Source organism: Cynara cardunculus, unplaced genomic scaffold (genome assembly GCF_001531365.2).
Source record: "Cynara cardunculus var. scolymus isolate 2C unplaced genomic scaffold, CcrdV1 Un_Scaffold_465, whole genome shotgun sequence".
Classification (NCBI taxonomy): Eukaryota; Viridiplantae; Streptophyta; class Magnoliopsida; order Asterales; family Asteraceae; genus Cynara; species Cynara cardunculus.
In genome coordinates this window covers 119,434-132,512 of record NW_020200579.1, presented here as the reverse complement: position 1 = coordinate 132,512, position 13,079 = coordinate 119,434, and the positions used below count along the sequence as shown (strand labels likewise).

Below are 13,079 nucleotides of genomic sequence, written 5' to 3'. Positions count from 1 at the left end.
GGGTGGGGGTGGGTGTATGCAGACCTGACCTCTACCCTAAAGAGTAGAGCCGCTGTTTCCATGAAGACCCCCGGCTTGTGCAATGTGTGTAACAAGTAATAATAAAACTTGCAAATAGAATAAAACATAACAAAGTCATGGGTCACAGTAATATCTTAAATTGAGAAACTATATTGTCTAGTTTCTTTCTATGCTGATTTTATTAGTTCCGAATGTTGGACATTAATGTAATTTAGAATCATACTAATCATCAATAAAAATAGGACAACAATACTGATACAATTAAAACACTTGAATATATTTATTTAAGACAGTTGATGCACTAAGTCAAGATACTATTTATTGTCACATAATTATCATCTTGTAAGTCTTGTAATCCAACATTCTCTTCCACTTGCCCGAAATACTATCTATGTACGAAACCTCAGCACATTCACTCTTTAACATAGCCAAACATCAATTTCAAATCTATATGCCGTTTAGATAAAAGCATCAGGGAAAATAAACATAACCACAAGACATCATTGACTGCACAATTAATTTACACACACTTCTTATCAAGCCATTCTCTAAGCTTATGGCATTCATTTTATATATGTCAATGTTTCTTACAGAAAGCAAGATTACATGCCTTGGAGTTGCCTGAATTTTCCTAGGAAGAAACTTTTCCTTGTTCTTAAAACATACTTGCTAGTCAAATGAGCATCATTAGGTTTTCAGCCTTAAGCCTTTGTTCTTGGATTCAAATGATGATTACTCGCTAATCATCTTTCTCTATTTCTACATATTGCAGTTCAAATAAACCAAGTGACATCCCACATAGAGGTAGGATCGGAGAGCGGCTAGGATGTATGCAGACCCTTGCCTCTATCCCAAGGGGTAGAGAGGTTTGTTTCCCTGAAGATCCCCGGCTTGCAAAAACAAAATACAAGGATACAAGTAAGGCAAGTAAGGCAAGTAGCAGAAAAGTATGTGCAAACAAGCAATAGGTATAGTGAACAAAAGGACCAAGGACACATGAGAAGGATAAAAAATAAAACCAACAAGGAAACCTAAGGCAGTAAAACTAAAACTACCTGGGCGGGAATGAAAACTAAACGAGCATACATGAGAAGTAGAAGAAAACTAAAACAACTATCTATCTAAAGTAGGAATCTAGTAACCTTCCCCTTGGCCGCTCTCTACCTTCTCTACCAACAAAGATAATCATTTAGTGAACAAAAAACCACCAAGATATCTCCAATTGCATTCCCTTTATTTAAGAGGCCATGTCATTCATCATCATCAGGCTTACATACTCCAAGAACCACATTATACCCACTCGTTAGTAGTTGCAAGTAAGGGTACATGACTTCTAGATGAACCGTAAAATTGGTCTTCAACTCAAATTAGAAACTATTTTACCTTCTGAGAGTCAGGAATGGATTCTCAAATAGCTATCAACATGAAGTTCTAATTACAAGGGATGTGCAGTTACATAGCTCTACTATTTGTAGTTAACCTTTTGCTCAATGGAGCTTGTGACATAAGTATATTAGGACATGAATGCAATGCCTAGTCCAAGTCCACACTGCCGAAACTATTTTCACTCTCTTTTCATAATTCCATCAAGAAGTTTAGTTGGATTCAAGACTTCAAATACAGACAAATGGCCAAAAATAGTGGCATGAGTTAATGTCAAAACATAATTATACTTGAAAATGTGCTAGAGAAGGACTAAAAGAAATCCACAATCAATACTAACTGATCGCAATAAGATCCAACAATAGGGCAAAAAGTTTGTTGTATCAAAATCTATTTACAACATCCAATAATAGTAAGATTTTAATGACAATTTTGTGTATAGTAATCAATCTTTCTTGGTTCAATCAATACTATGCTAATTAAACCTCTATAAGAATAATACAAAACCATCAAGTCAAACATCATTATTAGCAGGAACAGAATAAACATGGCACTTGGGCAAAAGTTCCATTTATAAATCACAAAGTTCTATTTTCCTTTAGGTAAGTTCAAAATCATCCTAAGTTAAATGTAACATAATGTGACAACACTCTTTCAATTGCTTAAACCAATAACTTTTCATTGGACTAGTTATTAGTTTTAACCATAAGTCACACAAATTCTAGTACTAAACTTAATATATCAAATATGTAACTCATGACAAACTAATCATGTTTGGATCCTAACATAATATACTGCACAAAATGAAGCAAACTATATTAATATCATGTATATATAGAACTACGTTATCTCATGTAAAGAAACAACATCTCTAATCCTTTTCTTTGCTTCTACTTTGTTTTGTTTCACGTACTCTCTCCTATGTTTCACTGTGCTTACTTGTTTTATCCTTTTTCCTTCTTGCCTGCGTCAGTATTCTATTCCATGAAGAAGCACAAATATTTTCATAACAAACTTGGATGACAATATAATTTTATCCAGCTTATCACTGAGTAAGAATATAATAATATTATGTATGTGTTTGGAATGCTTACATGAAACACCTTGAAGTGGTAGCCTTTCCAAAGTCACATTCTCTTTATCTCAAGGATGAAGGTCATCAATGGTCTTTGTCAATCTTAGGATGGATTGTAGTTGTGTTTACAAATACTTGGGAGATTAATTGGAAATTCAACCCAATGTATCTATTCATAGTGGGCTTGGGGTTATAATAATCCAACAAGACTAAGTAACAATAGGGTCTTAAGATACTAGCAACAACTTATAAAAATGTTATAACCCCATAAATTAAGTACTCTTTCATCATGGGTTGTACAAACAGGATCTCATGTATTGCCTTATTTTAATTGAATCAACACAATACGTAGGTCAATGTTCCATAAATAGTAAAGATCACATGAGGAAATACATTAACCTAAAAAAGAATCCCAATGCCTAGCCAAGACGCATCAGCCCTAGAAGCCCAGGGGGGAAGTCACTACCAATCACTATTCCGTTTTCACATATACTGTGAAATAAATAAATAAAGATACAACTAGAATAAGGTAACCAATGAATTCTCTACTGAAACGACAAAGATGGTGCCCTACATGGGGTAGCATGTCTTTCTACAGGACATGACCATAGGTTCAGTGTAGCGACAAAATCTGGAAAGGATACAAGGAAGATTGGTCCTCAAAAAGAGACAGCTGAAGGCCAGTAGGGTTTGTCCAAGTGGTTGGGACTCCTCAGGACAGCATAAAGATCCTGAGTTCGGAATCCCACCATTGTGTGTTACCCGGTAAATAACCGTTAATGCATCAATGGGCATGATGCAAAATTTTCACCTCCTTGGGTGTGGTTTCCAGTCTTTATGAAAAAGTGACAACTGAAAGCTGCTTGCCTGTATGGATGTATGTATCATATGTATGTGTTCATTCCAGTAAGTAGAGCCGTTGCATGAAGGTCTTCCAATGTGAGATATGGAACACGGCCCCCAAAAATCAGTTATATATATTTTAGACTTAGGTAATCATATATGTTTTAACCTTTGGTCTAATTATAATGTTTTATGCTTTTACCTTTTTCAGCCAATTTGGCGATTCCTAGTTCTAGCTTTCAAAGAATGATTCTATTCAAGTGAATTTCATATGTGACTTTGTCATTTTAAGACATTTGTTGTTGTTTTAATTTGTAAGACTTTTAATATAGTAATAGTATATGGCTGAACTTTTATATTTTGTTGTATTAAATACTCATCCAGTCGATTCATACTTTAGTACATGCGTAACTCCAAAAATATTGGAACACCCCTGCCAGTAAGTGTGTATCCTACTGCATATGAGTGTGTGTGGGCATTGCTTGCGCAACAATGGTTGCCATGTCGAAGCATATAAGTGCTTTGGTGGCATGAAGTGACAAAAGGTTCCTTACCCCTGACATATTATCGTATGAAGTCTTAAGTATGTGGTTCAGAATATAGAAAATACATACTTTCTTAACTAATCAAGGAGGCATATGGGGCTCAGAATATAGAAAAGCACAGAGCTGAAATTCGAACACAGAAAGGTTTTTTTTGCAGGACATTGCATCCATTACCTGACCTTCCTATTAGCTATTTTAGTTCATAGGAGAGACCACCAAGTTCATAGATGCTTAGCACTGCTTATAAAATATCATAATACTTCACTCAAACTAAATGTAACCATCCAAATAATAGCATTTATGTTCAACTAGAAGCAGCCTCTTAGTACTAGGGTTACATTCCGTTCACATCCTTTATCTGCAATAAGGCCAACAAATCGTTGTAAAAGTTGAAGTGACACACCCATCGGGGAGCTAAGAAAGATCCCAGGGGACCAAGTCACACTGCCTCATTCATGAGTTTCTAGATAGTATTGGGGTAGGTTTATAAAACCGAAAGTGCTCCTCTGTTTCTTCTTAAAATAGCAAACCAACTGAATCCTCTGCTAAAAGGGAATCTAACTTGGATGATAAAACACATAACTAAGATCTGAAACTTACAGGGTTTGATTCCTTGGATTATTATTCTTTTCTTCTATTTTCGTTTCATTCTCCCTTTGTTTTACTTTAATTGCCTATTTTCCATGATTTTTCATATAATAAATGCTCTCATATTTTCTCATTTGTTTCTTTTTCCATTTTTCTCTTTCTGGCTTTCCTTTCCTTTAATTTTTATATTCACTATTCCTTTCCATACAATATTTACTTCCTTGTGTCCTAACTAGAATCCACCTTTGGTTTTGAAATTCCTACCAGGTAGTATTATATATACAATGCATATATTAGCTTTGAAATGTATCTATTGTAATACATTCACGTATATCTTAATGTAACAACCAATTTTTATTTTCATATATCATAGAAATTTCTTATCAATTTTGAATTTCAAAGGCAATCTATTTGACGCACAAAAGTCAGATGTGAGCTCATCTTTACGAACCAAGGGAATACAGAGTTAGATTGTCTACAATCACCCTAAGGATGTGGTAAAATTTGCACATACTTTTATACATCAACTTTTTGATAGACATGTAACTTGCTACAGTGACATATTCGATTACACTTTATAGTTTTCAGGACTAGAAACAGCAACAAGCAAGTTCAAGGATAAAACTAACTTCTTTTATATTCTTGAGATGAAGCACATGTTCATGTCACATGGCTTGTTCAGGATTGCTTGCACTAGAGATTACAGGAGGCACACATGCACTCTGCAGTAGAATCTCAAAACAGACGCATTAATCAAAATGCTATCCTAAAAGCATGACCATATGCACCAGAAACCCATTTCAGCGGTACTTGTTCTTGTTTAGGCTCAAGTATCTTAATCAGGTTCTCACAAACAGATATATTCAAGCAGCCCCCTAGATAGAAGACCTTTTAACTCAATGATATCAAAACATTAGCGAATAAATTAGAAGTCATAACATACCAGTTCAATAATCTAAAACATTAATGAAAAATCCCTAAACCATTAAACACAATACAATTAACTCTTACCATTGGCATATTCTACGAAGTAAATACTTCAATAACCAAAATAAATAAAGCAAACCAATCAATCGATTAGCACATAAAGAATTGGTATTGCTCATCGCTCAACAAGCAACAAATGATATAATCTGCAACGAATTCAAAACATGATACAAAGACGTATCAGAGACGCACACAAATTGAGAATGTTTACCTTAGAAGATGAGACATAGAGGTTGGCCTGCAGAGAAGGTGATGACGCCGCCATTGTTCCACTTCCGTGCACATTCGCCCCCTTTTCTTCGGTAAAACTCCCAAAGACCTCAACAAAGTTTCGTGCTGTGTGTTTGTGCAGGTAATCACTGTGTGTGATGCTGAGAGAGAAGAAAGAGAAACTGAGAAACTTCAAAGTGAGGGAAAGGATGGCAGAGGGAAACGGGGAAGGAGAGGGGGGGGGGGGGACGTACTTTATTTAGTAGGGATACGGTTGCTAAAGTGCGCCAGGTTGCAAGAGTTTTGTCTTTTTGTCCTGCAGTTAGCCAAGAACTGCCTTCCGACTTTTATCCGCTGAAAAGTGTCAATTACACCCTTGTACTTTTTATATTATCCTATTTAGGTCCTTTTACTTTATTAAAACACCATGTAACCCTTGAGTCGACATCGTATAATTTCTATATAGAACAAGAAAAACACAATCAAAAGGTGATTTTTCTTTTAATTTATCCATTAATTTATTACAAACAATTTACCGATAATAAGAATATATCATTTTGACTTTGATTATATCGTATTATTCACCAAATATTATGTATATTATTATATTATAAGGCTATTCATACAATGCAGCAAGCTATATCTCGATTTTAATGGGTTTTTTTTGTCTCAGTTAATGTTATAATGAGGTTTTATTTGGTTTTGAGAAAGCGAAAATATTTTTATTTTTGAATAAAATATAAATATGAAGATGTCATAAAAATTGAAAAAAAAAATATTAATATTAGTATCAAATTAACTATTTAATTTTTTTTTTTTTTTGTGTATTTCTTTAATTCATTTTTTTATTTTTGGTTTAATAATACATTTATTTAAGATAATAATTAAACATTTTGTTTGAAGTCAATGGTTATCTTAATTATATTTTAGATTTTATATGTTTAAAATGAATGTTTATCCTGTATTTGATCATGTTTATCTGCAGTTAGTTACACGATTTAAAAATTGAGCTTTAATAAGTTGTAATTACGCAAAATTACTTGTAGTTTTGAGTTTTAAGTAATATATATCAATAAACATTATTTCATTCATAAAAAATGGTTTTAAAAGTTTTCGTCAAATGCTTTAAAATACAGTATAGATACACATACATACATACATACACACACACACACACACATATATATATATATAGTTAAAATATGTACAGTATTTAGTGGATAATATATTGAAAATATTCGATATCTATACTACATATAAAATATTTTTAATAAAAATCCTGAAAACAACTTGTTAAGCATTAGATATTGTTTGTCAATACGTTATACCTTAGATCTTAATTTTACAAGTAATTATTACATATGTGAGACGTGCAATTTCTTAAAGTATTTGTTGAACTTCATAAGGATAGCTAATAATCGATTGATAGACATATTTAAATACAATATAATCATTGAACCTAAAGCCTTGTACAGAAAAAAAAAAAAAAAAAACCTGTATTATTATATTTATTCAAAAATACTGTTTGATTCTTAAAACTAAAACAAATTATATGTATATTTTTAAATTTAAAACATTTATAATTGAGTTAATAGGGTTAAAAGTTAGAACATGTATAATTAAATCCAAAAAATTTAGAGGACATTTTTCATAATTGACATTATTACACTCTTAAACACGACCTTCCTGGTTAATCATGTAAACCTTGTGCCTAATAAAAAACATAAGGGTTTAATTTAGAAAGGAAAAAAAAAGTGTATTTAAGTGTTTAGTTTAAACATGTATTTAGAAAGAAAAAAAAATTTCTTATAATTGTGTAGGTCCAAGTCGGCTCGCATGTCACAATTTGATCATACGAAGTTCTAAAATTAACAACTAAACAAATATACGCAAATTGATTACCACAAAAGACTAAATTTAATTTTTTAAATAAAGAAAATTGTCTAAAATAACTATTTTATACATAATATATTAATAAAATGATCACTTTTCAGACAGTTCTCACAAAATGACCACTGAAATCGTTTTTGGAGGGAGATTTGCTTTATTGGAGGTGATTTCCCCATTTTGAGGTACGGATGAGTCCCTCATGTATACCATTTAGGGGGGGACAAAAATCTAATTTTCTCCAAAAAAAATTATGAAAATTGCCTTGTATAATCAAAATCGCTCCTATGGGCGATTTTCAGTCTTATTTAGTCATGTAGTGGAAACATTTTATGATGCAACTTTTTGGTTGATTTGACAACTCAATGACGACGTCTAGATATAGAGGTGATTTTCATTGGTATTTTGTCATTTTAGGATCAAATGTAGCATATATAATTGTAGTAATCCAAACATGAAAATGTAATAATCTAAACACTTCTACTCTCATAACCCTTAAACACAATCAACCATCACAACCCTTAACACAGATATGAAATCGCATCAAAGTGATAGCGGTTCCGTGTATGTTCAAAGTGGTTGTTCGTTACAGACGATAAATGGTGTTATAGAGTATATGTCGTTAGGAGTTAGCAAATGTATATTACATTTGCCTTCGTCAATAACACATTTTGGTTTGGTTAAGTGCATTGCGAAAAAATTAAGTTTACGTAGTCGTTTTAGGTTATTCTATAAAAATACTTTGAGTTGTGAGTTAATGAGATAGGTGATGACGACGATGTGGTGATGTTCCAAAACGTCGTTCATGAAAATTTATTGCAAATTTTGACATTGTTGATCCAAACTCTCTCAGTGATTTGATGATGACCCTCTATACTTAGTAAAATATGCTTGTTCAACTTCTGTTCAGTTTCAACGGTTATTTCTGAGTCTGTTCAAGTTATCGCTGAACATGTATTATAAACTTCTCAAAGAACAAATATTTCTCAAAGACAAAACTCACACCAAAGGGACCTTCAACAATGTCAAAGAAGTAGCTGAAGATAGAGACAACTGTTGTGATATGAAGTGGATCTAGTGATAACAAGAGTGTATAAATCGAAGTGTGAAATATGACCAAGACTCGGCAAACATTGAAGAATCGTTAGTGATGAATCAGTGCCAGCGATCAAATGAATCTTGCTCTACAAGATTAGTTTGTTTTATCCTCTTGCACAAAAAGGACAACCTCATACCTCACACAGAAAAGTACAGGTACGGAGTTATTTTATTGTCTCCGAACATGCTTACCAACTTTGTAAAAGTCAACTGTTCGTATACTGCCAAAAGCCTGCATACTTGAAGACAAAGAACAACATCTCCACTAGAATTTTGCCACGTGGCTCGTACCTTCTGACTTGCATTAAATGCAATGGGTATAAATAGCTGAAAAGACTCTCTTCTCAGCAAGCACCTTCTTTTCATTGTAACTATCTTTTCTCTTGTTCTTATCTTTAGTATAATTCATTTGTCTCTAAGATTGTTTAAATTAGGTCTTAATCTTATCCTCTTTCACAACAATCTGTAAATTCCATATTGATCTTCTTTTATCAATAAACGAATTTGAAAAGTGAAAATCGTATGTTTGTATTCATCCATTCCTTCTACAAATTGTTACCTTTAAAACTCTTGTAGATCTGTTTTGGACCAACACACACTCTTTGTTGTCGACGATGGTGGTGATGGTGGAGATCCATCAAGTGTCGTACTCCATCAACCAAGTATGTTTTTCCCCAGCGATAGTGGTGTAAACCCATAAGGTCTTTCTAAATCAATCAAACAAAACTTTTTACCCCGGTGGTGGTGGTGGTGGAAATCCCTACGGTTCTATCGAAATCAATCAATCACGTTATTTCTTCCCTGGTGGTAATGGAGGAAATCAATATTTTCCTATCGGAATAAATCAACCAAACAGTTTCTTCCTCGACGGTAGTGGTGGAAATCCATATTTTAGTGTCAGAATTAATCAAACCGGTAGTTTTTTTCCTGGTTGTAATGGCGCCCATACCTACAATGTTGTTGGAATCAATGAACATGGTGTTGTCGTCATGAATGAACCTGATAATTTTGTTCATTTGTCGAAGATGCCAATAGCAAAGCAACACTATCAAAATCAACCAACTGAGGTTTTTGAACCGATAAATGATTTTGATGATGGTAGTTTGTTGGTCCGGTCGGATCTACAAGAGTTTAGAGGTGAATAGTTTGTAGAATGTGGGGGGATGAATACAAACACATAAACTTTCACTTTTAAAAATATATATATTGATATAGAAAGATCAATACATAATTTTACAGATTGTTTGCAGAAATAGAAAAGGGTAAAGAGAACCTATCTAAAACAATCTAGGATTACACACAAATACTCTTAGCAAATATAAGAAATTTGCCAAATAAGATAAAGACAGAAAGGTGTTTTTCTTGGATAAGAACTTTAGAATTAGAGAGAAGTTCTAACTTGCTTGAAGATAAGCGTATGTGTTCTGTTGTAGTGTATTATAGTAGTAGTGCATGAGAAGAGCACTCAACTATTTATACCCACTGCATTACATGCAATTCAAAAGGGTTAGAACACGCGTCAAGCTTTTAGAGGAAAGCCTGTCCTTTGCAACAGTGAATAGTACTATTGTCTATTTATGAGCAGACATCCTTTCATGGAGTTGGTGGGCGCTAGAGTCGACTAGTCGGCTCCGTGCAATACTATACTCTTGAAAGGGTATGGGTTTGTCCTGTGTGTGTAGAAGGACAAGACAAAAACGATCGTGCATGACAAGCTTCATCTGATCGCTAAAATGCTGGAATAAAGTTGGAGGTCTCTTCAGCATTCACTGAGGCTTGTGTCGTCTTCACATGTATGTTGACCAGGCTGTAATCACTAAATACCGCTTCAGATCACGAACACGTCAGTCACTAATCTTCAGTTTCAGTCTTCGACATTCACTGAAGGTTCTTGGGTGTGAGTTTTACATGTAACCATGTATTCACATGATCAATTATATCAATTAATCAGTTATTCACATGATCACATTATCAAGTAATCACATAACAATTACCTTAAGTGCATAACCAGGACCCGATTATCACATAAAAGAAAACATTAGTATATTTTCTTAGTTCAAAAATCTCTTTTGAAATATACAAAAATACCCTTTCCAATATAAAACAGTTTAAAACTATTCAAACAACATTTGTGAAATACCACAGTTTTATAACACAAGACTTAGGCAATAACTGCCCTTCATCGGCCTACACTAGGGCTGAAGAATCCTCCTCATCGGACAACCCCTATCCGGATAATACTTATCCGGACAACACCTATCCGAACATGACTTGAAAATGGCAAGCATACTCACCGATCACCCACTGTCCGGATACACTCTCATCGGACAACACACTGTCCTGATATAGTCCTCACCAGTCAACACTTAGCAATAATAATAAACCGGTTTTCCAAACGACCTTCTCAACCAACTCTTGGTTCTCCTCAGAGAGCCAAGAAAACCAAAAAAGGGATAGCTACATCTCTAGTTGTGACCTCTCGACAGGTCTCAACTATTGAAACTAGCCTTACCCCCGAGAAACTTTTGGCTAACCTTCCAAGCTCTTCAGTGATCCCTGAAATCACTGTCGTATCAATGGTACCTACCCCAACCACCTCATTGACCCAAATCACTGAAGGTATGAATATCAGCACCGCCACCGCTGACCACCCATAAGTTCTCTCAGCCATCTTCTCTTCTCCTCCTTCTTTGGTCGCTACACGTGTTCATGATTCATCGACGAAGTTCTCTCATCCATCTTCTCTTCTCCTCCTTCTTTGGTCGCTACACGTGTTCATGATTCATCAGCGAATGTCCTCCATGATGATGAGGCATACACCACTGGACCTGAGGTTGCTTCTTTCGAAGTTTCTCAATATACAAATGTTTATCCTCTCGAGGGCATCGTGGAGCAAGCTAGTGATAATCCTTTGGATGTCGCTGATGTCCCCTCGGGTACTCCATCTTCCTACCCCTTCACTTCTTCTAACCCCGAGCTTCTATTTGCTCACTCTCCATCTCTTTCAGGTCCTTCTGCGCCTCAAGCCATGGATGAAGAAGAAGAAGAGTACGACGAAGATAATGAACATTATGACATGGCTTCTGATGTTAAGCTTCTCCTCCCAGCCGTCGATACCATTTTTTATAAGATGAACGAAGTTCATCAAGACATGCCTCGCAAGGTTGATGTTGCTGCGGACCTCTCAGTTGTCAAGGCTGAAGTTCAAAAAGTAAAGAGTCAGATTTCCTCTCTTCAAGAGGCTATTCAAGCCAATGTTGAAGCCATCGCTGCTCTCTCTAGCAGGGCTGATGAAGCTCAAGCTCAGTCTCTCCAGCAAACAGAGCTCCTCTAGCAAGTCCTGGATGATGTTCGCCAACCAGCAGCAATGATCCCTCCCTCTTTCATCGCTGATGACCGCGCTCAGCTCAATGAGACATGCGAAGTGACGACCAACCTAGCCAACGCTCTGTCACGGCTAGAGGAGATTATGGTTCTCCAACTTCAAAGTATGGACCAACTCTCTGGCATATGCTCTCAAGCCTTAGCCAGATAGGGGGAGATGAGGTCCAATGCTGTTGGACCATCTACTGAACCAACAACCAACGAAGCTGAAGCTGAAGCTCCTAGGGCTGAAGCTGAAGTTGAGGTTGCCTGTGATATCCCAACCTCCGGTGAAGCTGCTATAGCTGAGGAAGTTGATGCCATCCCTTGTGATGATGACCTTCCCATCACCTCTGCATCTGTTGATGGTGATGTGGAAGAAGAAGTTGATGAAGAAGACGATGATGAAGGTGATGAACCTGATTTTCCAGACTCCGGCAGTGATCTTGATGACGATGACGATGATGATGAACATGACTTCACCATCCAGTTCCAGCGTCCAACAAACGCCACCAAATGAGGTGCCCTTAGGGATTCTGCATCCCAAGGGTAGCAAAGGGAAGAAGAGTTAGCACTTGAAAGGAACCAGGGCTCTTCGTCGAAAGGCAAAGGAGTCGCTGAAGAAGGGAATCTAAAGGTATTGTTTCAACACCCTCAACCCTTGTATGATGACTCTACGTCTCAGGTAGTCATCACCTCCCTCTATCAACTTAGTATTCCTTCTACTACCTGCGGTCGGCTGGAATGGGTTCCTAATAACCCTATCTCCAGCGCTCCTACCGACCAACAGATGACTCAGCTCAGGGAGTCACTCGACCAGACTAGAGTAAAAATTCCTCTTCGTACCTCTAGTGGTGGTGAGTTTAACTTCCTAACATAAGCTGAAAGACTCAAGACAATAAGGGTGCGTTTGGTGCGCGGACAGGACAGGACAGGACAGGATAGGACAGGACAGGACAGGACAGGACAGGACAGGACAGGACAGGTGTTCAGCGTTTGGTAAGACATAACAGGACAGGACAGGACAGGTTAAAATGACCAATTTACCCCCAGAATCAAGTTTAGTGTTTTTTTCTCTA

General features: G+C 35.9%; 1 protein-coding gene across 2 annotated transcripts in view; it reads right to left on the bottom strand.

Annotated features, from left to right (window-relative positions):
• Nucleotides 1-5,941, bottom strand: part of LOC112501685 (golgin subfamily A member 6-like protein 7) — an 8,421-nt gene extending 2,480 nt beyond the window's left edge. Inside the window, exons 1-2 of one of the 2 annotated variants that reach the window (XM_025105382.1) lie at nucleotides 5,907-5,941; nucleotides 5,654-5,813 (exon numbers count right to left, since the gene is read on the bottom strand). In XM_025105382.1, coding sequence (XP_024961150.1) covers nucleotides 5,654-5,707 — 54 coding nt within the window. In that variant the 5' untranslated portion in view covers nucleotides 5,708-5,813; nucleotides 5,907-5,941. Of the gene's footprint in view, nucleotides 1-5,653; nucleotides 5,865-5,906 lie in introns of those variants that run through there. The other variant, XM_025105381.1, reaches the window with a different exon arrangement.
• Between the last annotated feature and the right edge of the window lie 7,138 nt (nucleotides 5,942-13,079).